Raw genomic sequence first — 27,292 nt, 5'->3', positions numbered from 1 at the left:
AGTGACAGAAGGGGAGAAGGTCTCCTGACAGTGTGAGATGACGTTTGTCACAAGGCGTGAGAGGCGAGACGAGACAGAGGAGACTAGGGATTGATGCCTTTTTATCTCAGGTGCAGTATCCCTGCCAGGGCCACCTGGAATCGTGGTTCAAATCCCTGTTCTACCACGGAGCAAGGCTGTGACCCTGGGCCAGTGACTGGCCTTGATCAGCTTTAGTTCTGTCACAGGTGACATGGGGATAATGATTTACTCTCCCCAATGGCAACGGTTAGTGTCATTAACGGCGGAGGTTAAAATAAGCTGATATTCGCAGGCTTAGTTTTCGAATAAGGCAGTGGTGCCCCACGCCTTGTGGCTCAGTAAGAAGTCGTATTTTTAGTTCTTAAATTTTCAAAACTCAATCTTGATAATGTCCTCGAAAGAGACGTAAAGACAAGGAAAAGAAAGCCCTTGGCTGACATTTGTCAAGGAGGTCACTTTCTAAAACAGTTGTTGTTCTTATTCTGTAAAAAGGGGTGTAGACCGGGCAAAAGCAGCCTCCGCCAACTTGGGAACCTCCTCCCCAGGTAACACGGAGCTAAATGACAGAGGTTTTTAAGTAATGCTGAAATGCTTTTGCACTAACCTGCACTGCCGCAGCGTCTTGGTTATTGTAATGATAGAGCAGTCCAAGTGCAAAATACCTGAAAGGAGACACCGCGTTAAGTGCACCCTCTTCCGCCAGCAGCTGCGGGTGGCGCCCACCCAGCGACAGCCTCCCCGCGCCCCCCGCCCCTCGCCCCGGTCCCTCGTATTCGTATTGAGTTCAACAACAAATTTCCAAGGACAAAAAGATCCTCATTTCTGTTTATTTACTTCGGGTGTGCAAACGTACGCCCCCTCAACTTCCAAAAAGGATCGTATTCAAGTCTAGCATAAGCTGAAAAATAAAACAATAATTGTGCTATGGAAAATCATGTTTGGAATGGCTTCACAATTTCCTCAAATGTTAATACGATTCTGTATCTTTTCAGATAATCACCGTCAACCATCACAAGGTATTAAAAGAGTGGTCGGAAAGTGTGCCGTCTGAGCTATTACGGAAAGAAGGGGTAAGGAGTCTGAATACGAACGACAGCAATACGGGCCAAGAGCACCCAGCCACCGTGGAGGACAGCGGGGGGGGGGGGGGGGGGTGAGCCCTGGGAGAGGGCACCCAGGGTTCTAGGCCCTGAGCTTCAATTCAGGTTTCATGACTTAGGGCCTCCATGGCCTTGAGCAGGTGGACTGTCTCCACCACCCATTTTCTCCCTCGTGAGTGGAAAAGACTAGCGATGGCACTGACACTGCCCAGGTGGTGAGCCGTTCCAGCCTCCCAAGTTCCACTGGGGTGTCCTGCTCCCGGTCATCCCCCTCCCCAGCTGGGGACTGGCAGAAGCGAACACAGGGGGATGCTGGATTTCTTCCCTCCGAGAGCAAGCTCGTGAGATGACGAACTATTCGCTGGTGCCCTCCTCTTTTCCTTAGCCTCTCAGGCAGTTACCCTGTCTGCTCCCTACCATTCCAAGTCACCACCACGAGGCATCAGTGTTATTTTCTGGTTCTGAAACAAAATGACGTGTTTGGGAAACTGAGGGAAAGTGCCAGGAGGAGCGAACACCCACGCTGAGGCCGATCACAAGCCCCGAGCTGTCTCCGGCATTTGAGCGGGATCCAGCACTGTAACCCCTGTGGTTTCCGTGGGATTTCGTCAGTACTTCTGCTACTTCGAATACACAACAGAAACCACAGACAAAGCATCTTACTGCTTGCAGGACTCTAGGGATCATCCAACACTTTTGAAGAAAGCCCTCTCGCACCTGCCCAGAATGAAGACGACACGGGCCCTTCTTCCCACGTCAGTCACTACAATTAACCGCCCTTGTGCGTACGGCAAGGGGCGGCTGCCTACCATCTCGTGCTCATACTAAAAGCAGAGTTTTAAGCCATAAACTTGTACCAACAAGACCAAGTCCCCCTTTTTATTTATGCGGATGTCTATCTATCTGTGCAATCCGGTCATCAATGACTCCAGTGTGCTGCTGATTTTACCAACACACACGTGGCGTCCTGCGTGGGTGAGTTCTATGTGCAACGCTACAGATATGAAGGCTCAGAATCACTTCCTTTACTAACTGGGCCTCTGACTGGCTGGGGTCAGCATCATTAAAGAACTGGCATGAGACCTAATGCCTTCCAAGACCCTTCCGGTTGGTCTGCAGACTGTGCTGGGGGGGGGTCTACCCTGAGGGGCACTGGGCTGTCGCCACGGTGTCACAGGGGTCCCGTGACGAGTCTCCGCTTCCCAACAGCCTCCCTGTGGTGGCGGAAAGGCCAGTGGGCGGCCCCTGGCCGCGTGTGGGGAGGGAACACTCACTTCTTGTGCTTCTCCAGCCAGGCAGCGCTGTCTGTCAGAAGACAGGAGTTCTCGGTGACCAGGAGGTCCAGCAGACTGTCGTGGTCGGCCTCCGCGTACAGCTTGAGCAAGGCCGTGTCGATGTCCTCCTTGTAGCCATTTGCGACCTCTGTGCTGCGGACTTCGTTCAGGTAGCTCATGAGGAAGCGCTTACACTTGGCCATCTTCTCCTGGTCCCCCTGGGTCAGCTGGTTCAGGTCTGCATACTCGTGGAGAGGAGGGTGGGACCGTGTGAATGAGGAAGAGGTGGGCAACAGGAAGGGGTAGAGAGAGATCAGCTCCCGGACATCAAGCTGGCCGCTTCTGCAATTACAGTGTCAAACTAAATGAAGCAAAAAGAGAGAGAGAGTACACATAGGCACACAAAACAACACGGGGGGGGGAGGGGGGCGTGCACGCCTGCACACGTTAACGGGGAGCTGGATGTGTGGGGGAGCACGTCGGAGCGAGCGTCCGGATGCGCGAGCCCTGCCGCGCTGGGAGTGCCACCACGCGATTCCGACAGCAGAGAGGGGACCACGGCGAGAGACACACACGCCCCCCTCCAGTGCCGGCATGCAACATCAAGACACCCGAGGCGGTCCCAACACCAAGGGAGCGCCGGACTCCCTGGAAACCGAGGCCAGGAAAGGAACGTGAAGGGAACACGTCACTGTCCGGTCAAAGGCGAAGTACAGTCCGACGTTTCTCCTGGCACAAACTATAACCAGGTGTGCTGCACGGTCCACAAAGGAGGGACTTTGCAAGAACATGACTTACAACATCCCCTTCAGAGATCTTCTAATAGGAGCCGCGAGAGCATTTGTGAAGCCGCATCCGTGGTGACTCTCGACGGCCTCTCAGAGCATAAGATGAGGCTGCGGCTGAAATGGCCAGTGTGGTGTCCTACCCTCGGAAGGCCAGGGAGCCCATCTGGTGACATCCCACCTCAGCTTCACCACTGACCCTGTCCCCACCGCGCCTGCTCATCTTGTCCACAACAAGCCAGCGGTGGCATTACCGAGCTGCGGGCCTCAACCTTGGCCCAGAAGCAGCCCTACCTGTGGGGCCCCTCGTACAGAAACAGACGCAGGGCCGCCAGACATGAATGGGAACCTCAGGTAGGGCCCAGGGTCTACACTTTCTGCAAAGTTCGCTGCGTCCGCCTTCCTTCAAGCTGAGTCTCCTCCTCCCCAACTTCCGGCCTCCGGCCCTCCTTTCTTCCACTCCTGCCCTCTCCCCACTTCCTGCGGTTCTGGGCCTCCCCAGGATGAATGTCAGACCCCTGAGCTCGGCATTCAGGGCCCTTCCTAGCTGCTCCCGATGACCTTACAGCTTTGGCTTCCACTGTCCCTCTCATGTTCCGAGGCTTCAACGCCACCTCATCACCTCTCCAGTTTACACACTTCATGACTCTCAGCCTTTCCTGTGTGTTCCCTCTGCCTAAAGCAACGGTCCTCCAGGGAAGCAGTTTTGCTCCCTGGGGAAGTTAGCAATGTCTGCAGATACTTTTGGTCACCACTGGAGGGTGCTATTGGCACGCAGTGGGTAGAGACCAGGGCTCCTCCAATGCACGAGAGTGCGCCCGTAACAAATTATCCAGCTCAAAAGGTCATGACTGCATGACTCCATTTGGGAAGCTTCTCACCATTTGAGATCCGGCCAAATCCCGATCCAAGCCCGTGCTCTGCACTGTCCCCCAGAGCACCTCCACCCACACCATGGAGCCGCACCTGCACTGCCCAATAGGCACACAGCCAGATTCCAGACTTGTATGGGCAGGCCGTAAAAGCCGGGTGCAGTCTTACCCTGCCGCTCTGGCTCTGGGGCTTGGGCCAAGTGCTGGCCTGACTGGACACAAGGACAGGCTGTGTAACATCTAGAGAAACAGACACAGAGCGTACGGACCCCCAGCGTGCCGACCATGATTGGCTGGCAGTTGGGGCTACTAGCACTGAACTGAGAAGGAAATCTGAGGACATGTCCCACACCAATGAGAAAAAAAATTCACGTTATTAGCAACATCTGTCATGGACACAGGAAGGGAAAGTGGAGTCACGTCTGTCTTGAAGTGTCTTCCTCAAGTGTCAATTTCCTCGGCCACACTTGTCTTTTTTATTAATTTTTGAGAGAGAGAGAGAGAGAGAGAGAGAGAGAGAGAGAGAGAGCGTGCGAGCAGGGTCAGGCGGAGGGGCAGAGAGAGAGGGAGACAGAATCTGCAGCATATGCAGGCTCTGAGCTGTCAGCACAGAGCCCGATGTGGGGCTCGAACCTACGAACCGAACCGTGAGATCATGACCTGAGCCAAAGTCAGACGCTTAACTGACTGAGCCACCAGGCACCCCTCAGCCACACTTTTGACAAAAACTGAGCAGCAGTCAATGTAAACCAGTAAGAGGCTGAAGCATGAAAGACAGGAACCTTCTATTAATGACTGACAGGCCCTACACGAGTCTATTACAAAATCCACGAACTCTTCTATGAATATATTGTGACCATTCGCCCACTGTTGCAAATTAACCCAAGAAGAAAGATGTACCCGTGACCCAAGTGAGGAGGTTTTCGACACTGCAGGGACAAAGCAGGCAGGATGGAAAAGCGCCCAGGTCCAAAGAGACAAAGAATCTATTTAAGCCCCGAAGTGACTGATCCTGCCAGGAACCGATGGTAACAGCACACAGAATTTACAAAGTGTAAGCTACATTGGGCATCGCGATTCGCTGAGTGGTTCCTTCTTTACTCAGATACCTACTCCTACAACCAAGCATGTGCCAGAGGAGGAGGTCGGAGCTGTGGCAGGTTTGATGCCTGACAAAACAGCGGTGCCCTGCTCTGGTTGTTACTTGGATGTGAAGGATCTCTTCTGGTGCTTAGCACACATTTTATCTTTTAGGAGGTTCCAGACTACACAGAATCTATTCTAGTTAGACATTGTGAAACGTATGTCCCGAGTTGTTCTTATGAACATTCTCCTCGTGAAGTCTTTGGAAGGAGTTTTCATGAGTCCTCCCAGAAGCACCCGCTCTTTTCCTAAGCACCCTGATTTCCTGTGAAATCTCCAAAGGAAAGGAAAAGTGGGCAACAGTATTTTCCTAGGAATTCTTCACGTTATTAAATTCACTCTTCGGGATTCCCTTCTCCTCTCTTCGTGGGATTGTTAGGGGCATGCCCTCGTCAGCCTCTGCCCTCCTCAGGACACAGGGCAAGTAAACTGAGGCTAAGGGGTGGGGGCGAGGAACGAGTGTTGGTGATGGCTGCCACTGTCAAGAAGCCTCACCACTTCCCCGTGAGGCACAAGCTAAGCGCGGCGACATCTCCCATCATGGCCACACAGTCTAGGTGAAGGTTTTGACCACAGAGAGACACACAGGAGGGCTTGCTACCAACACCTCAAATTACCTGAAGAGCTCTTTAGCTTCCAGAAACTGAAGTTGTGCGAACTGTATGAACCCCGCCTGCTGCAGAATCCTTCTGTACATTACCTGCAAGGAAAGACAGGTTTAATCTCTTAGATGTACCTTGAAACCAACGCGGTGGGGAGAAACTACCTTTCTAATCATAACCCAAGCTAGATGAGCTAGATGCTCATTATTACACAGAAACTGGAAGTTATAAGGTAAAGAGAAAACATGGCGTATATTAAATTGTTTTCAACATAGACAAAAATATTTGTGTGTGTGTGTGTGTGTGTGTGTGTGAGAGAGAGAGAGAGAGAGAGAGAGAGAGAGAATCACCCCTTTGTTCCTGAAATAAAATTGTTCTCGATTTGACCATTCTTCCTTCACCTTCCCCATGGATCTTTTCTGTAAATCCCATTTCCTTCCCAAATGTGTTCTTTTATCTTCTGTTCTCCTCCTCCTTAGCTCACGGGGCTGCCGTGATCGCTTCTCCTTCTGGTTGCTCAGGAGGGTAATCAAGAGCTCCAGTGTCTCTGGCAGTCTGGGAGCAGCTCGCCCTGCTTCCATCGTTCTAGAGTTGACACTTCACTTCTGAGTATCCCCAGGGCACAGGGCCAATGCCAATCAATAAATGGATAAATGAACCAGTTTTCCTACTAAGCTGCGGAAACACTGCACATTTCCCTCTCCTGGAGCTGTAAGACCCACAGTCACACACTACAGCCTGACAATTCCAGCCATCAAGGTGCCGGGTGATTTTTTATAATCCAGTACTACCAGATTTCCTTGACCACTGAACTCCTTTGTTCTGGAACATCCGGCAACAGCAAAGCACGCTAAAGGGAGCTGGCCTGTGTGTTTTAGTTCCACCCCTTCCACGTCTCTGTCCAACTTGGTCAGGGTTGGGGTTTGAAGCATCCTCTGTTTCAAGGTCACTTTGGACATACCTCTCTGCTCTTTTCTTACTGGTGCCGTCCCATAGCCAGGCCGTCACCCCCTCACGAACAAAGACTCCAATTGTGTCTCAGACCCTGTGAGTTCAATGCCTCCCCCTTCCTACCACGGTGCTGTTACAGAAGCCACGAATTCCTTGGAGGCACGGCATATACATGATTCATCTTTGCAGCCCCATGCCCCAACACCTGCCATTCAGGAAGTGCTTCTGGATCTGAAGGGCTCTGTCCACCATACTCGTGAACCCTGAGGGAGGGATGCTTTGCTCAGAGATGTTAAGATCTCAGGGATCTTAAAAAGAGCCGGGATTTTAAAAGAGTAGATCTTTCTGATGCTAGAGCCCAATTCTTTCCACTCACGGAGTCGCCCAGGTTCACGGCAGGCAGTTAGTGTTGTTACCCCCTGAAGAAGCGAGGAGCTGCAGATGGTCAGCACCTGGACGCTGTCACTCCTGTGCCCTCACAGCAGCTTTTCAAGGGGCTTTTGCTATAGTTTCGAAGAGTTTTCAAAAGTGTAACATTTCCTCCCTCTCCCCACAGAAGTTCCTTTAGAGAAGTCAGAAGAGGTAGGCTGCTTTTTCATCTTCTTACCACCTGCCTTTGTTTTTCTTCCCTGACACCAGCCATGTGTGGCCTAAAAACTGGCCTGTTCATGCCCCCCCCCAACAGTAAGCGGCGGACAGGAGTGGGTCAAGGTCCTGTTGCATAGGGATGCCAGCTCCTCTGGAAGCAGAGGTAATAAAGACCATGCACTTAGCAGAAAGGATAAAAAGGACCCATCAACTGCAGCAGCAGAATTCTCGATCACACCCTGGCCTGTTGATGAGAAATCAGCCAAAAGACAATGGACTCCTCGCGGTTGCAGGACTCAAAGGCCAGCTATCTACTCTTTCCCTTCCTAGAGGGAGACGAAAACCACTTTTGTGAACGCTCCCAATCTCCAAGAATCTGGGGTTATTCTCTGTAGTCTAGTCCGCAAATGCCATAGGTGGACTAAAGAACAGGTATGCAAAGAGGTCCCATCATCCCGAACACAAGCACACAGATGTGGAGCTGTGGATGGCGCGCAGGACAGAAGCGCGAGGAAGCACAGCCAGCTCCGGGTGCTCTGAAAGCGACTGTCTCCTTTCCAGACCTCTCGCTGTGACTGACAGGTCCGCTGGCACTCTGCTCCGGTGATGCTGAACTACGGACCTGGGGCCTGGCTGGCCACCAGGGGACAGACCAGGAGGATGAAAGTCTGTTTATCTCTCCAACATCACAGCTAACTCAACGGTGGGATTTTCAGCTGTTTAACTTACTAATTTGTCCCCTGGAGTAAGGCAGCTGCCAGAAGTCCCAGGCCAAGAAAGTACATTAGCGAAACATATCTCTAGGCAGTGCCATTCAACACGGGCTCTGTGCAGAAAAGAAGCCCTCCTCCCGCTCTCCCCCCTCCCCCCGCCATAACCAGCCAGGTGTAGGAGGTCACATGTATTCTGAAACTGAGGTCAAAACCTATGTTTTGACTATGACATTTCTGAATTGAGATTTCTAACTTTCGTGCTTTGGGTAACTAGAAATTTTGTGAAACAGAAGATTCTATTCAATTCAGAAAGAGGCTTGTTTAAGGGCAGAAAAGCCCACTTCTAGGGTCAGGCTTGGCTCCCCCTCCCACCTCAAGTGCTCAGCACTTTGGCTTTGCCAGTGGGCTTATCTCCAGGACAGCAGGGCCGACGGGCACAGCCCCTTCCTACCAAAAATGACCGCAGAGCTCTGTTGGGGACTGCCAGGTGCAGCCATTACAACCAGATACAAATGTGGAGGACAGCCTACTCTTGACATGAGACTACCCGCTAATTAGGTTATAATGCTCTGTTAAGACCAAGAGGACTTGGGATATACGGTATATACATATCATTCCTGTAACATGAGTACAGCCAACACTTAAACAAAAATTGGTATGAATGTTATACTTTTAACTGTACTCACACCTTTTCCTGTAATACATACTTAAGTGCTGGGTTTTTGGCTTTTTCAACTTATCTTAAAACTCTTCTTACTTAATTATTGCCTAAATAGAAACACCTTTCTCAAAATGTATTAGGTGAAACAGTAGCCTGCCTAAGCTGCCAGGACATTCTCTCCTTATTCAAAAGGCAATCCAAGGGCGCCTGGGTGGCGCAATCACTTGAGCATCTGACTTCAGCTCAGGCCATGATCTCACACTCATGAGTTCGTCAGGCTCTGTGCTGACAGCTCAGAGCCTGGTGCCTGCTTCGAATTCTGTATCTCCCTCTCTCTCTGCATTCCCCCACTCACACTCTGTGTCTGTCTCTCTCAAAATAAATAAACATTAAAAAAAAAAAAGGCAATCCACCCCGATTAAGCTTGGAAACAGATGTGTGTGTGTGTGTATACATACATATGTGTGCATGTGTGTAGTAAATGTTGATATGTAAAATATATACCTAAAAAGGACTTACATGCCATATATATACACACATACATGCCCACACCTGCATATATAATACAAATACATAATGTATAAAATAACATACTTTACATATATCCCTTTTTGGGAATTCACAGAAAGACAATAATAAAAATATATGATATATGTCTACTTAGGGATCACAATAGATATTAGTATAGTAAAAGCTCTGAGAAATCCTCCAGTTAAGAAACACCATTAAATACCTGGCTGGCTTGGTCAGGTGTAGGGATAAGAAAGGGAAAAGAAAGGAAGGAAGGAAGGAAGGAAGGAAGGAAGGAAGGAAGGGAGGGAGGGAGGGAGGGAGGAAGGAAAGAAGGAAAGAAGGAAGGAACCCAATTAACGTGAACTTGTAAAACAGAACCTCTTCCACCCCACACCCATCGCTGTCCCAGAGCAAGGGTCTGGAGAAAATGCAAACTGGAAACCCTGGTCCAGAAGGCAGCTGTACAATGGATATGCATGCAGAGCAGGAAAAGTGGTCAGTTCCAAAGGTGGGGATGGCGGGGCCAGGGGGGCGGGGCAGTGAGGGCGGGGCCAGGGGGCGGGAGGCCTGAGGAACTCATCAGGCATTACGAAATCTACCCAAAGCACAGGTCCAAACTCTCGCAAAGGATACACTAAGAAATAATAAGGCTCTTTAGGAAGGAAAATGACGTTCTGGGGGCAAAAGCCGACTTGCTCGTCGATTTTTTCTTTCTTTACACACATGCATGTATTTTTTTTCTGCTGTATATTTTAGGATTTACAATGTATGTGATACTGTCATATGGCTCAAATTTGAAAACATTCGAAGGGGCTTTCTGGAGAGTCTCCTTCCTACTGCAGCCCCCACCCAGCAGCTCCCCAGAGGTCACTGATGCTATCGATTTCTCGGGCAGCTACACAGAAACGTGTTAGGTATTTATGAGCAAACCCTTTCCCCCAATTTAGTAGTGCTATCTGTCTGCACTGTCTTTAGACATCCTTCTGCCTCGACACACAAAGTGCCTGGTTCTCGTTCCTGGCTCTGTGGCACCCCAATAGCCTGCGCGACCCAACAACTCCTCCACCGGCAGCATCTGGTTGGTTGTTTTTTTGTTTTGTTTTGTTTTGAACAAACAATGTGAGAACGAAGTCTTCTACACTGGTTATTTTTGCGTTTTTGTGATTAGATCCGTGAAATACCCCTCTAGGAGAACGGTACCATGTAACTTGGACAGATATCATCAAAGTGCCCTCCTGCAGAGGCCACTTCAGTTCACATTCTCAGAAGTGATACATACGAGGGCCCAATTCCACACACCCTCAATGAGGGCTCATCAAACCCTCTGGTCTTTAACAATCTGAGTGAAAAATGCATTAGTGAACTTTTAATTTGCACATCTCTGTATGAGTGAGACAACACATCTTTTCATACATTTGTAAGACAGGTGATTTCATTTTCTAGGAAATATCCGTTCATATTCATTTTTCCATTGGGCTATTCATGTTTTTCTTATTTATATGTTGAAGGAGGTCCTGACATTTTAGAGAAACAAGCCTACCTTCTGTGCTTCAAACTGCAAATACTGCAAAAACTCGTGTTTTTCATTCATGTATAGTAGGCTTTGCCATGCAGAACATGTTTATGAGTGGATGTGCATGCATGCAATTTATTAAATTTCAAAAAATTACTTTAGAATGTTCCAGAACCAAGGTATCTGGGAAGAGAGTGGCAAGGCTGTCCTTTTAACCTTGCAGCCTCTGCATAAAAACAGAACAATTACTTCATAGCAGCTCACAACAGCCAAAAGGTGGAGGCAACCCACATGTCCACCAGTGGATGATGGATAAGCAAACTGCGGTACATACATACAATGGAACGTATGACTCAGCCTCAGAGGGGAAGGAAATTCTGACATGTAGGCACTGTGCCATGGAAGAGCCTTGAGGACACCACGCTAAGTAAGCCCAGGCACAAAAGGACAAGTCCTGCATGACTCCACTTACACGAGGGGCGTGGGATGGCCACAATCATAGACACAGAAATCATGGAGTTGCCGCGGGGAGCGGGAGGGGGAGTTAGTGCTTAATGAGGACAGAGTTTCAGTTCTGTAAGAGGAGAAGACGTTCTGGAGATGCCTGGTGGTGACGGCTGCCCAACGTACCTAAGGCCACTGACCTGTAAACTTAAAACTGGTTAGGATGGTAATTTCTATGTTAACGTGTATTTTACCATGAGTTAAAAACAAACACACAAAAACAGCTGGGACAGCAAAACCAGAAACTCGCTGACAACATTTATAACAGCACGAAGTGGCACACAGCGTACCCACAAACCCAAAAGCGCGAGCCGCTGGGGAGAAGTCACCACCCAACTACGGGAACTGGGTGGTGTTAGAAACTGTGGGGAGAAGCAGAGAGGAAAAGAGGCTGTGGGGCCACAGAAGCCAGAGTCCCCAAGCCACTATCAGGAACCACCCGAAAGCCTGGCAGGCCATCTGCGGATGGCAGTGGAAGGGGCCATGGCCAGCTCCAATGTGCCAGTAAGTGCCAACGATGAGAAACTGAGCTTTAAAGACAAGGAAAGACTTCTCTGGGCATTCGAGGCAAAGGACCACATCCCAGAAGGGAAAGGAATTCAGACTGTCACCCAATATTCGCCGATGCTTTGTGCCGAAAAGTAATGGTGGAGTTCATTTCAGTTCCTCATTGAAAGATAGTGTGAGTCAAATGTCTTCTATCCAGCCTCGCTGGCCTGCAAGCATAAAGGCTGCAGGTGAACTGTTAACCAACACGCAGAGTCTCTGGGACGGTGTTCCCACGTGCTTATCCTGAGATATCTCCCGGAGGATCGATTGCTTCAAAACACCAGAAGACTGGAGAATCAGCAGCATGAAACGTGTTGGTGAGCAATTGGTACACACCTCCCCTCAATGAAGACAGATAAAGATACGGGAGACAGTAGACGGCTGTAGGCTTTGAAAGAGACAGTAGAGAAAATACGACCATCGAACATGAGGGGGAAATGGGGAGATGAAACCGAAGTGCAATATGCTCGCTGACCCGCTGGGAACAGAGGGATGCTACCTGAACACAGATGCTGGGGGAGAGAAGGGGAAGGTGCTAAGAGGTTACCAGCTATTTCCAAAAGCTGCTCAAAGTGGGCAACCAGCAGACAGCAGGAGCTCCCCCCAGCAAGAAAAAGAGAAAAGCAAAAGGCTTTTATAAAGTAAATACTATTACAGTCACCGTTAGAACAAAATTTGCAAGTTTCACACCAAAAGACAGGGAAGAATGTAGCTTCCTTTAAATGGACTTCGGTTGATCTGACTTCTGAATTAGGCAAATATTTTACATAATTCTGAGACAAAATTAAATTTCCAAAAGCAATCCCTAGGAAACAAAAGGCAAATGGAACAAAGGGCCCTGGGCACATATACGAAAGATGTGGCGGCAGTTGGAGGACAGGACCCTCCCAGGTGGCTCAGGCACAGTCACCTGACCACACAGCCTGGCGGGGGGTGGGGAGGGGGACCCCCAGGGAAAGAAATAATGGTGGGACATAAGCACTTATGGGACAACTGGGGAAATGTCAATGTAAAGGACTTCGTTATGACTTCAGGGAGTTCTGCAGACCATGCAGTGTTTACATTTCAAAGGGGACATTTTGTCTCTTAAAGAGACATACTCGAAGAGTTTCAGGTGAAATAGAAAAAAAAAACAAAAACAAAACCACAGGTATCAGGAGTTCAACCTTAATTATGAATACTATCCATAGCACACAACACAAATCAAGAGAACTTTCTGGCACAAGCCTTCGTCTATAATATAAGGTCTCCTTACTGCTGCTTTCTTTATGACGTCTTAAACTTTACTATAATTTAAACGTGGCTTTCTTTTTTCTTTTTAATTTTTTTAATGTTTATTTTTGAGAGACAGAGCACGAGTGGGGGAGGGGCAGAGAGCGAGGGGACACAAGGATCCAAAGCTCACCGCAGGCTCTGAGCTGTCCGCACAGAGCCGGACACGGGACTCGAACCACCAACCGTGAGATCATGACCTGAGCCAAAGTTGGACACTTAACCAACTGAGCCACCCAGGCACCCCTAAACCTGACTTTCTTAAAGATCTAAACTCTCGCCCTTCGGGATCTCTAGAAGCATTCTTCTTTTAATCCCGGTCCCAGAGTTAAACTTCTTGATAAATCCCTCCCTAGTTCAGAAGTCAGTGACACAAAACTGACATGCTATTTTTTTTTATTTATTTTTTTAAATGAGAGAGAGAGAGAGCAGGGGAGGGGCAGAGATGGAGAGAGAATCTTACTGTTGAGTATGGACGTGCACCCCAGTAATGGACACGAGCATAAATACTAAGTCAGGCAAAGGAGAAAGCGGAGGTGTGTGAAAGCACGCAGGGTGAAGCACTGTTTTAGGGGGCCAGCGCTGATGCAACCAGATAGGTGTCACACACGAAACCATCTCAGCTGTCCTGCCTCCCGTCTTTGGACAGCGGTGTGGATTACTTCTAAATCGTTTCGAGAATTAAAAATGTTTTGAAATGCCTCGCTGAGTGTTTGCATGCTGAAGGGCTCAAGAGCTGTTGGCTCCCTTGCCCCCTCTACCCTTTCAGGCAGAATGCGGGTTCATGGAAGTGGGTCGGGCCAGACCACGGGCGCTTCAAGGGTGCAGATGAGGGGCACCTGCGTGGCTCAGTCAGTTGAGCGTCCGACTCTTAGTTTCAGCTCAGGTCATGATCCCAGGCTCGTGGGATCAAGCCCCATGTAGGGCTCTGCACTGAACGTGAAGCCTGCTTGGGATTCTCTCTCCCTCTGTCTCTCTGCCCACCGCCCCCTACTCACGCATGTGCTCTCTTTAAAAGGGGAAGGAAAAAAAAGTGTGGATGAGGTGCCCACTGGAGCACTCTGGGCAAAGCAGTCTGTATTTCAAAAAGATCATTCCCACAGTGGCATGGAGTATGGACCAAACACACACACACACACAAACACACACACACACACACACAAAGGAGGCAGTTAAAATAATTCATACAAAATAGGAGAAGGGTCTGCATGTCAGCAGTAGCAACAGACACTGGGAATATGGGGTGAATTCGAGATCATTCTGAAGGTGTATTTCCAGGTCTGGATATACAAGGTTGCAGCAACCAGGAGACGGCAGGGAGCATGTTAGAAAGGAAAAAACTCCAAATGAGAAACTAAGATGACGCTCGGATGACACCTGAGCAAGACGATGACTAATATGAGCCAAATATCGACTGGACATTGCTACTTGGTGAAAGGAGAGGCGAGGGAGAAAAGATCACACAAAGAACACTGCACCTTCCCATAAGAAAATGCTGCACACTTAACGTGTGCACATGTGTGTATGCAAAGAGGGGGCACTCCGATGTGTGGCCCACCTAGACACCCAACACGTCCACTGGGGCAGCTCCCGGGGCCAAGAGCAAGCAGGGCAGGGGCAGGCCTCAGAGTCTCCGGAGGTCTGATCCTGACCCTTCTTAGCCCAGCCACCCCACCAGGAGCTGATGCACAGGCTGCAGAGGCAAGTATACTCAGCACAGCACCAGTCCTGAACTGAAGAGCTCTCTTCTTTTTGCCTCTGCTGCCCCCTGCTGAACACTAGGAGATTGGTCTCACTTTCAAAAATCAGGAACACAGGGAAGGAAACCATCAACAAAATCAAAAGGCAACTGACGGAATGGGAGAAGATATTAAGTTAGTATCCAAAATCTGTAAAGAACTTATCACACTCAACACCCAAAAAACCAAATAATCCAGTGAAGAGATGGGCAGAAGACATGAACAGACACTTTTCCAAAGAAGACATGCACATGGCCAATAGGCACATGAAAAGAGGCTCAGCGTCATTCATCATCAGGGAAATACAAATCAAAACCACAATGAGATGCCACCTCCCACCTGTCAGAATGGCTAAAATGAACAACTCAGGAAACAACAGATATTGGCGAGGGTGTGTAGAAAGGGGAGCCTCCCCTTTTTTTGGTAAACTATGAAGCTGTTTATTTATTTTTTCATTTTGAGATAGAGAGAGTGGAGGAGGGGCAGAGAGAGAGAGGGAGAGAGAGAATCCCAGGCAGGCTCCACACTGTCAGCACAGAGCCCAATTGGGGCTCAAACACACTGTGAGATCATGACCTGAGCTGAGATCAAGAGCCAGACACTTAACCGGCTGAGCCACCCACGTGCCCCAAAAGGGGAGCCCTTTGGCACTGTTGATTGGAATGCAAACTGGTGCAGCCACTCCGGAAAACAGTATGGAAGTTCCTCAAAAAATTAAAAAGAGTACTACCCTACAACCCAGTAATTGCACGAGTAGGTATGTATCCAAAGGAGTGTTATCAACAATCATCAAATTATGGAAAGAGCCCAAATGTCCATCAACTGATGAATGGATAAAGAATTAGTATATGTATACTATGGAATATTACTCGGTGGTCAAAAACAATGAAATCTTGCCATTTACAACAAAGTGGATGAAACTAGAATGTATTATCCTAAGCGAAATAAGTCAGTCAGAGAGAGACAAATATATGATTCCACTCATATGTGGATTGTAAGAAACAAAACAGATGAACATATGGGAAGGGAAGGGAAGGAAAAGATAAAAACAGAGAAGGAGGCAAACCATAAGAGACTCTTAAATACAAGAGAACAAACTGAGAGGGCTGATGGATGGCCTCAATGGGTGATGGGCATTTAAGGAGGGCACCTGTTGGGATGAGCACTGGGTGTTATATGTAAGTGATGAATCACTAAATTCTATATATGTTAACTAACTTGGACTGAAATTTTAAAAAGTCAGGAATAGAGGGAAGGTTCATCAATCTTTCAACATAGAAAAGACAGCCTCTTCACTTTGGTGAGCACAGCATAACATTTAGAGAAGCTGAATCCCTATGTTGTACACCTAAAAGTAACATAGCATTATATGTCCACTATACTCAAAAAAAAAAAAAAAGCTATCTTTCATACCCATAACCATAAATTACACGTCTGGTCTTCTTTCATTTGACAGCATAAAGCAATTGAGGCCAGAAGGCATTACTTCACTCCACAACAATCACTCAGTCATGTGGAAATCTGACTGCTGGGTAACCATCAAGGGATCATGATTAAGTCATGAGAACTTTTCATGATCAGTTTCCATATTCAATGAAGCATACACACACCCTACTATGTTTCATTATTTTCAAATATGTAGAGTAATGTGAACTAACTAATGACTGACCGAGAAGCAATTTTTAGGGAACCTGATTCCACTGGATGTAAGAATACCTTATGATCCTTGGATTGGTTTTATTTATCATACTAACCACAATAAAGCTGGTGCCTCAAGGGCATTAAAAGTGTCTTTCTATGGAAATTAACCAGAAGGATTTCTGCAGTCTTAGGTAGTTTATGAGCATGGCTCACAAAGCTTTTCCTATAGTTTAGATAAACCTAAACTTTTAAAATTGAACCCCATCCCAACAAACACAAATTCTAAATTAGGAGACAAATGAAGCTGACGTCGTTACCCTTTATGAGAACTATCCCCCGACCCCTCTCTGAAGGCCCACAGAAGAAGAAAGTTGACTAGAAACACAACGTGTTATATACGTCAGACACAGGAATTACTCGGCCTCTGTTAGCAGTGAGACCTTGGTCCAGCTGTCCGACTGCAACTTGCCTCCATATCTGTATGATGTGAATGGGCTGAGGAAGTAAACTAACAGACATGAAAGCAATCTTGTGGTGCATCGGGAGGGCCGACGTACGTTAATGAAATCTGAGTGTTTCTTAACCGGTGGCTTGGAGGCATGCTTTCTTGTAACCAGCTAATTACAAACCTGAAATTTTTCTTTTGGAATGTTCCTCCGGGCTCCTTTGGCTAAAACCAAAGCCTCTTCCACTCTACGGCTTGCTAGAAGATCCTGTATTTGCTTTTCCAGGGGTAACGGAACCAAGATGTAAACTCCTTTACTTGTGGCGACAATCACTCTTCCTGGGAAAAAAATCAACAGTGTTGGAAAGAGAAAGAACACACGCTCTTCCCAATAGGATCGTTACCGATCTGATGACTGATTTCATCACAGTTCTCTCAACACAGAATCCCTTCAGAAATTATCAATTACAGTGCTTCTCTTTTCTTCCTCACATACTGCCAATGGTCAGAAAAAGCGGGGGGCGACACTAACACCGCATTTCCAAAGTATGAGACAGGCTTTTTTGCCGTTTATTCAAAAGTATGGGTAAATGTAAAATCAGTTGAGTAGATACATAACAGAAAGCCCAAAGAAGCTGTACAGATCAATTATGGCAAATGATCAGTGAAGATTATGATATACTTCCCCTAAAATGTCTTTTAAGACTTCTTTTCTTTCCATGATAGTTTATAGGAAACTAAGATTATACGACACAACATTCTGAACCGTACTTCATACTCACCTCCCACCCTAATACGCCCAGGTCTTGGCGTGACCTCAATCATTTCCTTGCAGCCCCGTGAGTTCACCTGACCTGTGGCCAACCCCATCACCCATCGCCCTCGTTTTACTTGGGAGACCCGGTGCAGACAGTCCACAAAGCTAGAGCTGCAAAGCAAGTTGCGCTCCAGCTCCAAAGCCTTGAGTTCCGCTCCCGTCTGGAGATGCTCTTGAAGCAAACCATCACCTGTCCGCAGCAAGCAACAGAACGATCTTCTCTTCGTGTCTGAAGGATGACTGGGTATCAGCCAACCCTTCTCTGATCCTCCGCTTTTCTCTCCCGGGAACCCACTGTTCCATTCTGGCCCCACTGCCTGAAGGCCTCATCTTTCCTTGCCTGGATTACTGTCACATCTTCCTAAGTCTTTCCGCTCTGCTCTCTTGTCCAGATTATTTGCCTTCTATATCACGGCCGAAGTAACGTTTCTCATACTCAGAGGAGATGCTGTCCCTTCTCTGCACTGGGGTCCCCTTTCCCAAGGAGTCTCCCCTTGTTTGCGCCTACGGTGGGTTATGTCGGCAGCCTCTATGTGCCTGTGACCCCATGCCCACCTCTGCCACTCGATGTACACGGCACCGTGACATTGTTACGAAACACGCATTCCTGATGCATGTGTCAGGGCCCCCGACTGGATATGCCATGCTTAATGTGGAGGCCGAGAGTCTTAGTAAGTTTATATCCCCAGCATCCAGAACAGGAAGGGCGATGTTTGGTGAGCTAACATCCTTAAGTGGCACATGTAACATACAAATCTAGATCAGTTCCTGGTTTGAAGAAAATATCATACAAGGCATTCATAGGACGACTGGGGAAATCTGAACATGGCTCACTTTCTAAGGTGTGAAAAGGGCTTTGTGGTTACTGCGCACTGAAGTATTTCGGATTAAATGGCATGATGTCTTTTACTTGTTTTTAAGTAGCTCAGCAAAATGTTTACAAGTGTTGAGTCTAGGGCAATGGTACATGGTGCCTCACTTTGTTTTTCTTTCAACTTTTCAGTATATTTAAAAATGTTCATAATAGGGGCGCCTGGGTGGCTCAGTCGGTTAAGCGGCCGACTTCGGCTCAGGTCATGATCTCGCGGTCCGTGGGTTCGAGCCCCGTGTCGGGCTCTGTGCTGACAGCTCAGAGCCTGGAGCCTGTTTCGGATTCTGTGTCTCCCTCTCTCTGACCCTCCCCTGTTCATGCTCTGTCTCTCCCTGTCTCAAAAAGAAATAAAACGTTAAAAAAATTTTTTTAAAAAAATGTTCATAATAAAATTTAGGAAAAGTAAAATAAATCCCTCGCCCAGCTCACAGCTGCACACGAGGGGAGGTCCCTCCCGACTGCCCGGGTCTGCCCCAGCCTGGTGTCATGCTAGGCCTCCTCATGCGTGATGTACTCCAGTGACACTGAATTGCCTGCATGTCCTGAAGCCCAGGGCTCCCTCTCAGCAGGCACCTTTCTCTCTACCTGAAGGTTCTTTCACACCAAATCTGCTCGGCTGACTCCTACTCATCTTCAGAGGTTTGGCTCAAATACCATCTCCTCCAGGAAGCCCTCCCTGATTATTTCCAGGAAACAATTCCTCCTCTGCTCTCCCAATTGACCTTGCTTTGTGTTTATCAAGCTCTTAAACTGCCGCAGCTATTTGTTCAAATATCCGTCTCCCTTTAACCTCGGGGCCCCTGGAGCACAGAGACTGCACCATCATCACCTGTGCGTCTTCCAAACTTACCATGAGGCCCGGCTCCGATGGACCCTTAATAACGTTTACTGTAGAAATGTCACAAGAGGGTTGATAACGAAATTCCATTATGATTTCTGTGTAAAGTGGTACCTTCAAAATCCTGGAGAATGTGGCCCTCCTTAAAGGGCAGGGTCTGCTTTTGCTGCTGGTCCAACATGCTGTGCACCGTGATGAATTCGTTATCCAGAGCTATGACATACGGGAAGCAGATGGCTGCCCCAATCACGTTCTCCGACCAGTGCACGGGGGCTCGCTGAGATATACCGGCAACCGTGGCAAACATGCCTATAAAAATAGGAAGGGTCAGTCGGGCCTCCAAATAAGTATAGCATTTTTTTCTGTCCGTGTCTGGACGCAGAACGCACACCACCCCCTCCTTCGTTATGTTTCAGGAGAGGAAGGATGATGTCCTACGCTGCAGGTGTGAAAACCCCTACATGGCTTCATTTTTGTGTAGAAAACCACCTCCCCCTGAATGTCTACCTTGTATTTAGTTCTAACTTAAAATGAACTTAGGGGCGCCTAGGTGGCTCAGTCGGTTGAGCGCCTGACTCTTGATTTTGGCTCAGGTCATGATCCCAGTGTGGTGGGACTGAGCCCCGTGTTCGGCTCCGTGCTGAGCGTGGAGCCTGCTTGAGATTCTCTCTCTCTCCCTCTGTCCCTCTCCCCCCGCTTAAGCTCTCTTTCTCTCTCTTTAAAATACAATTTTAAAAAATGAACTTGAAAAAAGTTTACATATACCCACACGAAGGTATATAAAGCACATGTCGTCACCTGTGGGGAAAAAGTTACCTCCAAACAATTTAAGCAGCTTCGCAAGCTCACTCTCATATCCAGTCTTCCAACTGGCTTGCATCTCTAAGTTACAGCTCTTCCTTGTCAAATGAATACTGAACACTGTCACTCAGATATTTATTGAGCTCCTACTATGTGCCAGGCGCTCCACAAGGTGTCCCATAAGGAGCGGGCCCTGCTCAGAGCTGAAGGCTACTACTGGACATACATACTCTACAATGCAGGGAGAGAACCAGATTTGCACTTCGAGACAGACTGCTGTTAAGTGTTTGTAAGTTCCACGTCAAATGACTGCTTATCTGTCTTGTACATAAAGCACCAAACTAGCCATTTCTAAATGAGCTACACATATACAGTCCACAGATACTGGGTTTACCAAAATTAATACATTCACGAAGGAAAGTCAATTCATTTTAACTTGGTTTTCAAACGAGTTGACATAAAACACCTTTAAAATAGCATGCAGGTGCCTGCAAATCGTCAGCTGCTACTGCAAACGACAAATGGTTTCTACTATACAGGATGGAGAGAGGGCAGGGGAGACACAGGAAGAGATCCGGAGACAGCTTTAAGATTAAGGACAAGGGGAAATATCTCAACTATACCATATGAGCAAAATTCCTAAACCCATGAAATCGTCAACTCACCTAAATTTTCTGTAGTTACAAAGACTGAAACATACTGCAGCCAACCAAGTACAGACATAGCTCTGTTCCTCTAAATTAGGTGGTTCCTGAAAATGGGTATCACGCAGGACCCACAGGGGTGTATGCGCCCTGCTCTCAACGGACACCCGCTGAGGCCCTCCATGAAGAACGACACTGCTCTGAACACTGCTGGACCCTGCTTAACATGCTACTTATGGGCTCTGGGCAAGTGGTAGCAAGAACCGAAACTCTGACAAGAGGATAGAACACTGGGGCGCCTGGGTAGCTCAGTGGGTTGAGTGTCCAACTTTGGCTCAGGTCAGGCTCTTGCAGTTCATGGGTTCAAGCCCCATACTGGGCTCGCTGCTGTCAGTGGAGGGCCAGCTTTGGATCCTCTGTCCCCCTCTCTTTGCCCCTGCCCCACCTGTACTCTCTCTCTCAAAAAAGAAATATTAAAAAACTATTTTTTTAAAAAAGAGGATAACACACTAAGCCTACTGTGTGTGTGTGTGTGTGTGTGTGTGTGTTATGTGTCCCACGAAGGAGTTACAACTGCCTAAGGTAAACCATTCTGACCTTACATATTTCCCTTTGACCCTTCAAAGTCTCCAAAGATCATTTTGAAAAAGACTAACTCAGGGCGCCTGGGTGGCTCAGCCGGTTGAGTATGCGACTCTTGGTTTCAGCTCAGGTCATAGTCTCACGGTTTGTGAGTTCGAGCCCCACATCAGGCTCTGCACAGACAGCGTGGAGCCTGCTTGGGATTCTCTTTCTCCCTCTCTCTATCTCTTCCACTCCCCCTCACATTCTCACTCTCTCTCTTTCTCTCTCTCTCAAAAATAAATAAAATAAACATTAAAAAAAAAAAAGAAAAAGACTAAACATAGAAAGAGAGGCTATAAATTAGTAATTCACAAAAGACAAAAAATGCAAATGGCTGATAAATTCATAAAGAGATTCTCATATTCATTAATAACCAGGAGCACAAATTTAAATGAAAAAAAAAAACAAGCAGTCAAAAAACAACTTTTATCCATCAGATTGGCCAAAGGTAACAGACTGATGACACCAGTATCGCTATAAGGAAAACACACTGTGGAGAATAATTTGGCATTATCTACCAAAACTGAATATACACTTACACTTTGTTTTATTGAAAAATTTTTTTAAATTATTTTTCTTTATTTTTGAGAGACAGAGAGAGACAGAGCTCAAGTGGGGGAGGGGCAGAGAGAGAGGGAGACACAGAATCCGAAACAGGCTCCAGGTTCTGAGCTGTCCGCACAGAGCCCGACATGGGGCCCGAACTTGTGAACTGTGAGATCATGACCTGAGGTGAAGTCGGACACTCAACCGACTGAGCCACCCAGGCGCCCCTGAGTATACACTTACACTTTAATTGATTCTACTTTTAAATCTAGCGCCAATTAGTAAGTACCAAGATGGTCACTGCAATGTTTTTAGTAACAGCATAAAATTGAGTATATAACACATTAAAAGAATACGTGGCTCTGGCTGAGCGCATCACGCACAGAGAAGAAAGCTCGCCTATTAACTGTGGATATGAAAAAAGGGCAAACACCAAGTAGCGATTTCAATTCAGTGAGCTCTTACTACATGAAGCACAGAGATAGCTACCAAGTGATAGACCAGCGTTTCAAGGATTCACAAGTGGTGAAGGGGTACAGGGAAATTCGTAAAATAAAAATTACCACACAGGAGATAAAGACCAGGGCACAGAAAGGTGTAAAAAGCTTTCTGAGTGCTGACAGAGTTCAAGTGTAGACAGAGCCCAGCGATCAAACAGCAGCCTGCACCAGGAAGGTGACCGGGACAGGGGACAGCAGTGGGGGAGGGCATGTGTCGCCAGAACAGGGTGAACCCTGTCGGAAAGTCAAGTCGGTGTTGGAATGGGACGTGCGGGCTGTAGTCAGGCTGAGCAGTAAAGCGGTAAGTAACAAAACGTGTTTGTCACACGTCACAGGTGCTTCGGAAGGCCAGCCTGGCAGGAGTGGGGACGGGGGCTGTGTGCAAGGAGTGGGACCCAGGGGAGGCCAGGCAGCTGCCCACCACCAGGAAGGAGGCCTCGGTCAGCCCAGCACTAGGGCAAAACGGAGGGGGAGGTGACTTCCAGAGCTGAATCAGGGAACCTGGCATCTGACTCAGTGGGAACAAGACAGAAGGTGAGTCAAGGGCCACCATGCGGCTGTTGGCCTCGGGATTAACACGACCACGTGGAGTCTAAAATGAAACAGAGATTAGGATGCGGGTAGGAGGCGATGTTTGCACTTCACGAACTCAAGGTCACAGACTTCTGGGAGAGGGGAGCCTGGGGTTCCAGCGCTTTCTCGGGCGATAGCAGCATGCTTCCTGAAGGGGAACAAATTGGTGCACTGAGCACACCCAAAGCCACAGCGGAATACAGGAGGACAGGAAAGAAACCAGAAAACGTCTCTGCAGAGCGCAACCAAGGGCTGGCTGCTCCTGAGGCTGGTGAGGCCCCTTTGATCTCAGCTCTTTCCAAAGCAGGTAAGAAGTCAGGAGTTCAGTGGAGACACGGAAAACTCCACCGAGAAAACTCAGAGCTAGAAGGCGGAACCGATCAGTAAGAGCCGTCTGCTACTGTCCCAGAGGTAGACGAACTTGGGACTGAAGGCACGGGGTTTGGCATTTCCAATTTTTTACAGTAACAGAGAGGACATAATTACAGTCTGAACTGGCCCACCAGCTGCATCGCCCAAGTATTCAGCCAGCATTAAAAAATGCTGGAGAGAAACCCGAGGTGCAGAGCTCTGGGAAGCATGAAGAATCTGGAATGAGGACTTAGCTTTGGAGGAGGAAATTCAGTTAGCACTATCCTGACTTTTCGGTGTGTTGAGAGCCAGCCAGCTGAAAAGAACCCAAGGGCACAGGTGCTGGCACGCCACTCAGCCAGGCACTTGGCCAACATAACCCCCCGGAGGGACCAGCATACAGCGAGCCTGAGATGCTGCGAAACTTCCCGTCAAGTAACCGTGTTCTGAACAGCACACTCTCGTGGGAACGTGGACAGCAAGACGTGGTCCAGCCTCATCTTGGCATTAAATCCGGGTGACTGCATTTCCCGCTTACGGCTGGGTATCGCCCGACCTAGGAAGTATGCAGCGCAGAGGCCCTGACATGAATGTTCTCGAAATGAAAAGGGCAGAAACCAGAGGCCAAGAACAAAGGCTTCTACACACCCAAAAAGCAGAAGACATCACTAGAATAAAAGAGCAGAGCAAGAACTAGCAATTGAGGGGCCCAGGTCAAACAGCATAAGGTGCCACAAAACCACGTAGGAACAGAAGGCACTGTTATTAACACACACTAATTAATTATACACTTGCTAAGCAGGTGACAAATTCTACTGTCTCTATATTGTCAGAGTCAAGTGCAAATGTAACAAATGTGTAAATTGTACCTCTTTTTAAAAAAAAGCATTATTTTCAACTTGTGCACCCTTTAAACGTCAGAGGACCCCCTTCTCTGAGCTGGGAGCGGGGAAGGGGCCACACGGAGTCAGGAGTAGCTAAACCGTCTGCATTTTCCAAGAAGGATTAGCAAAATACAGAGTTGAAAGTGACAGTGCTCAATCACAGTATGAAAATTTCAACCAAGTATTGCTGAAAATGGGAAGACGTAAGCTAACACAAAAAGGGAAGAGTGGTTTCTCAGGACACGGGGGGTGAGCACATACCGTCTTCAGGGAGAAACGACAGCAAAATGAAAATACATAGCTTTCACATGTTGAAAGGTGCATTTGCAGTCATTACACTCATTTATTTGAACTCCGTTTCTGAAGTCGCGTTAACGATGGTGTGATGGCTATGCCGTATACAGAAGCTGTATACAGGTAACGTATGAAAGCACTTACAAGTGACACTAGTCAAATGTTTTCACTATAAAGCCTTTATAATGGAAACAGTCAGCTACTGGTTTATAAGCAGGCAAGCACACTGACAGAACAAAACAGAAAATCCAGAGACAGGCCCAGTGGCATAGATTGAGAGTGCATTAAAGGCAGCTGCCTAAATCAGTGATAGAAGGTGGGTTCTGCCATCAGTTTGTGGACATAACAGACAGTCATACAGAAAAAGACAAAATTGAATCCATTCTTTATACTCTGCCTATAAAAAAAAAAAGGAAGCCATAAAAGTACTAGCAGAAAACATGGGTAAATCTGTCCATAACCGGAAGAGAAGGAAACCTCTAACAATGACTCAAAATTGCTTGGATTGGTGGTTCAGTGGTAGAGTTCTTGTCTAATTATGACTCAAATTCAAGAAGCAATAAAGTGAAAAACAAGGTTAATACATTTGATTATATAGAAATGTTGAAGAAAAGCTTTTATGTAGCAAAAACTGTAAACAAATATTTGAAACATACACCAGACAAGTTGGTATCCAAATAGGTAAAGAACACAAAATAAACGGGGAGAGAAAAGAACAGATAATTCCCATCAAAAGAAATGCAAATGACTCTTAAATGTATGAAAAATGTTCACTCTTGCTCCTAATAGGAGAAATGCAATTAACTACATTGAGATCCCATTTCTTATGTCCAGACTGGGAAAAACACAAAAGTCTGACAACATACTCCTCTCTGTTGGCAGAGCTGAGGGGAAACAGGCATCGTCATATGTTGCTGGGGAGAACAGAAAATGGGACGATCTTTTAAAAAAATTTTTTTTTAATGTTTATTTATTTTTGAGAGAGACAGAGACAGAATGTGAGTGGGTTAGGGGCAGAGAGAGAGGGAGATACAGAATTCAAAGCAGGCTCCAGGGTCCAAGCTGTCAGCACAGAGCCCGACGTGGTGCTTGAACTCACGAGCTGTGAGATCATGACCTGAGCTGAAGTCGGACGCTCAACCAACTGAGACACCCAGGCGCCCTAGAAAATGGGACAATCTCTAATCAAAGGAATATGGTGATACCTAGCAAAAGTCACATGCATATCTACTTTGACTCAATGATCCTACTTACAGAAGGCATTCCCACAGATCCATCAGGAAAATACAAAAAGGTAAGTCCTTATTAATACCATAAAACTGGCAAAAACCCATAGGCCCCGATAGGGGATTTAAAACAACCATGGTGCCCCCACACAACTAAGGAGCGTGCAACTGTGAAATGAGGAATATTTCTGTGTTATAGGGCAAAAGGATCTCCAAAATACATTAAAATAAAATAAAAAAGCCAAGAAGGAGGGAGATGCAAATGTTTACACATCTGTTTATATTTTTCCCTTAAAAATGAAAGGATAAACCCTAAAAATAAAAGTTACCTACGGGAGAAGAAGAGAGTAAGTGAAGGAGACAGGATAGCAGCTCTCTGAATATACCCTGCTGCATCCACCTGAGCTGGAACCTTATAAATATTTACATGTAAAAATATAAAATAAAGCAATTCCTAAGTATCCAAAGTAAAATAAAACAAATTAATCGAACTGTATATCCAGGTGGTGGCATAACCACACAGAGGGGAACTCTTCCAAGGGACTTTAGAACACAGTAATGTGACTGCACATTCCTGACAGGTTATATATGCCCTACCCTGAGGACAAAAAGAACTATAACAATCAAACTTTTTCCAGCCATTACACTATGGGAACAATGGTGTCAGTATTGTCATTCTGTTGTGTGTCCTGTGAGATAAATCAAAGGAACAGCCATGTCGGGCTAGGGGTGTATTAAGAGACAGATGAGGTCAATGCCCTTGCAGCCCTGAAGTGGTTCTATCAATAGGATCTCAGAATGGACTTTACCGTTAAAAAAATGCATCCTTCTAACCCTGTCCACTGAAGACACCTCAAAACAATGCACAACAAGCAGCTCTAGCACCCAGACTGTGGTCTCTAAACATCAGGGGTCCTTAGAGAAATGGCTGAAACCAGATCTAGGGCAGGAAATGCACAAAATGAACCTGGAACCCCTTGTCACACCAGAAGGCAAGGAAGACATCAAAGTTCTAGGGTCATGTGAAGGGGGCTCAGCAGTCAACCTGGATAAACCCCCACCAAGCACAAATAGACTGAAACGTACCATATGGGTCTGAATCCATGAAGCGTAATGATACTTTTTAAAGTGTCATTCTGGATGAGAAGGGATCACCTTCTGGTTCTGCCTGTCTTACACAATGTACCTGGGGGCGACCAAATACAAGAAGTTTTTCCTCACTGAGGCAATCTAGTTAAGGTATGAAGGAGGAATGGGCAGAAACAGAATGTTGCCATTTAGCAACCGCCCCCGCCCCCGCCATGATTTAAGGATCTACATCTCACTCATCAATAGCTACTGACATCACGGAGAGAAAAAAAGAAACTACACAACCGTATGGAAGTCCTACCGCGAAGCCTTTTCTCTCCCCAAAACAAGCAATAAAAACCACTTGAA

At 47.2% G+C, this 27,292-nt stretch overlaps 1 protein-coding gene across 2 annotated transcripts in view; it reads right to left on the bottom strand.

Annotated features, from left to right (window-relative positions):
- Positions 1-27,292, bottom strand: part of TGFBRAP1 (transforming growth factor beta receptor associated protein 1) — a 68,084-nt gene that overhangs the window by 12,011 nt on the left and 28,781 nt on the right. For both annotated transcript variants that reach the window (XM_053200367.1, XM_027069379.2), the window contains exons 3-7: positions 19,527-19,721; positions 17,071-17,225; positions 5,813-5,895; positions 2,396-2,737; positions 626-683 (exon numbers count right to left, since the gene is read on the bottom strand). In XM_053200367.1, coding sequence (XP_053056342.1) covers positions 626-683; positions 2,396-2,737; positions 5,813-5,895; positions 17,071-17,225; positions 19,527-19,721 — 833 coding nt within the window. The remainder of the gene's footprint in view (positions 1-625; positions 684-2,395; positions 2,738-5,812; positions 5,896-17,070; positions 17,226-19,526; positions 19,722-27,292) is intronic.

This window comes from Acinonyx jubatus, chromosome A3 (assembly GCF_027475565.1).
Source record: "Acinonyx jubatus isolate Ajub_Pintada_27869175 chromosome A3, VMU_Ajub_asm_v1.0, whole genome shotgun sequence".
Taxonomy (NCBI): domain Eukaryota; kingdom Metazoa; phylum Chordata; class Mammalia; order Carnivora; family Felidae; genus Acinonyx; species Acinonyx jubatus.
This window is presented reverse-complemented; position numbering and strand designations above follow the sequence as displayed.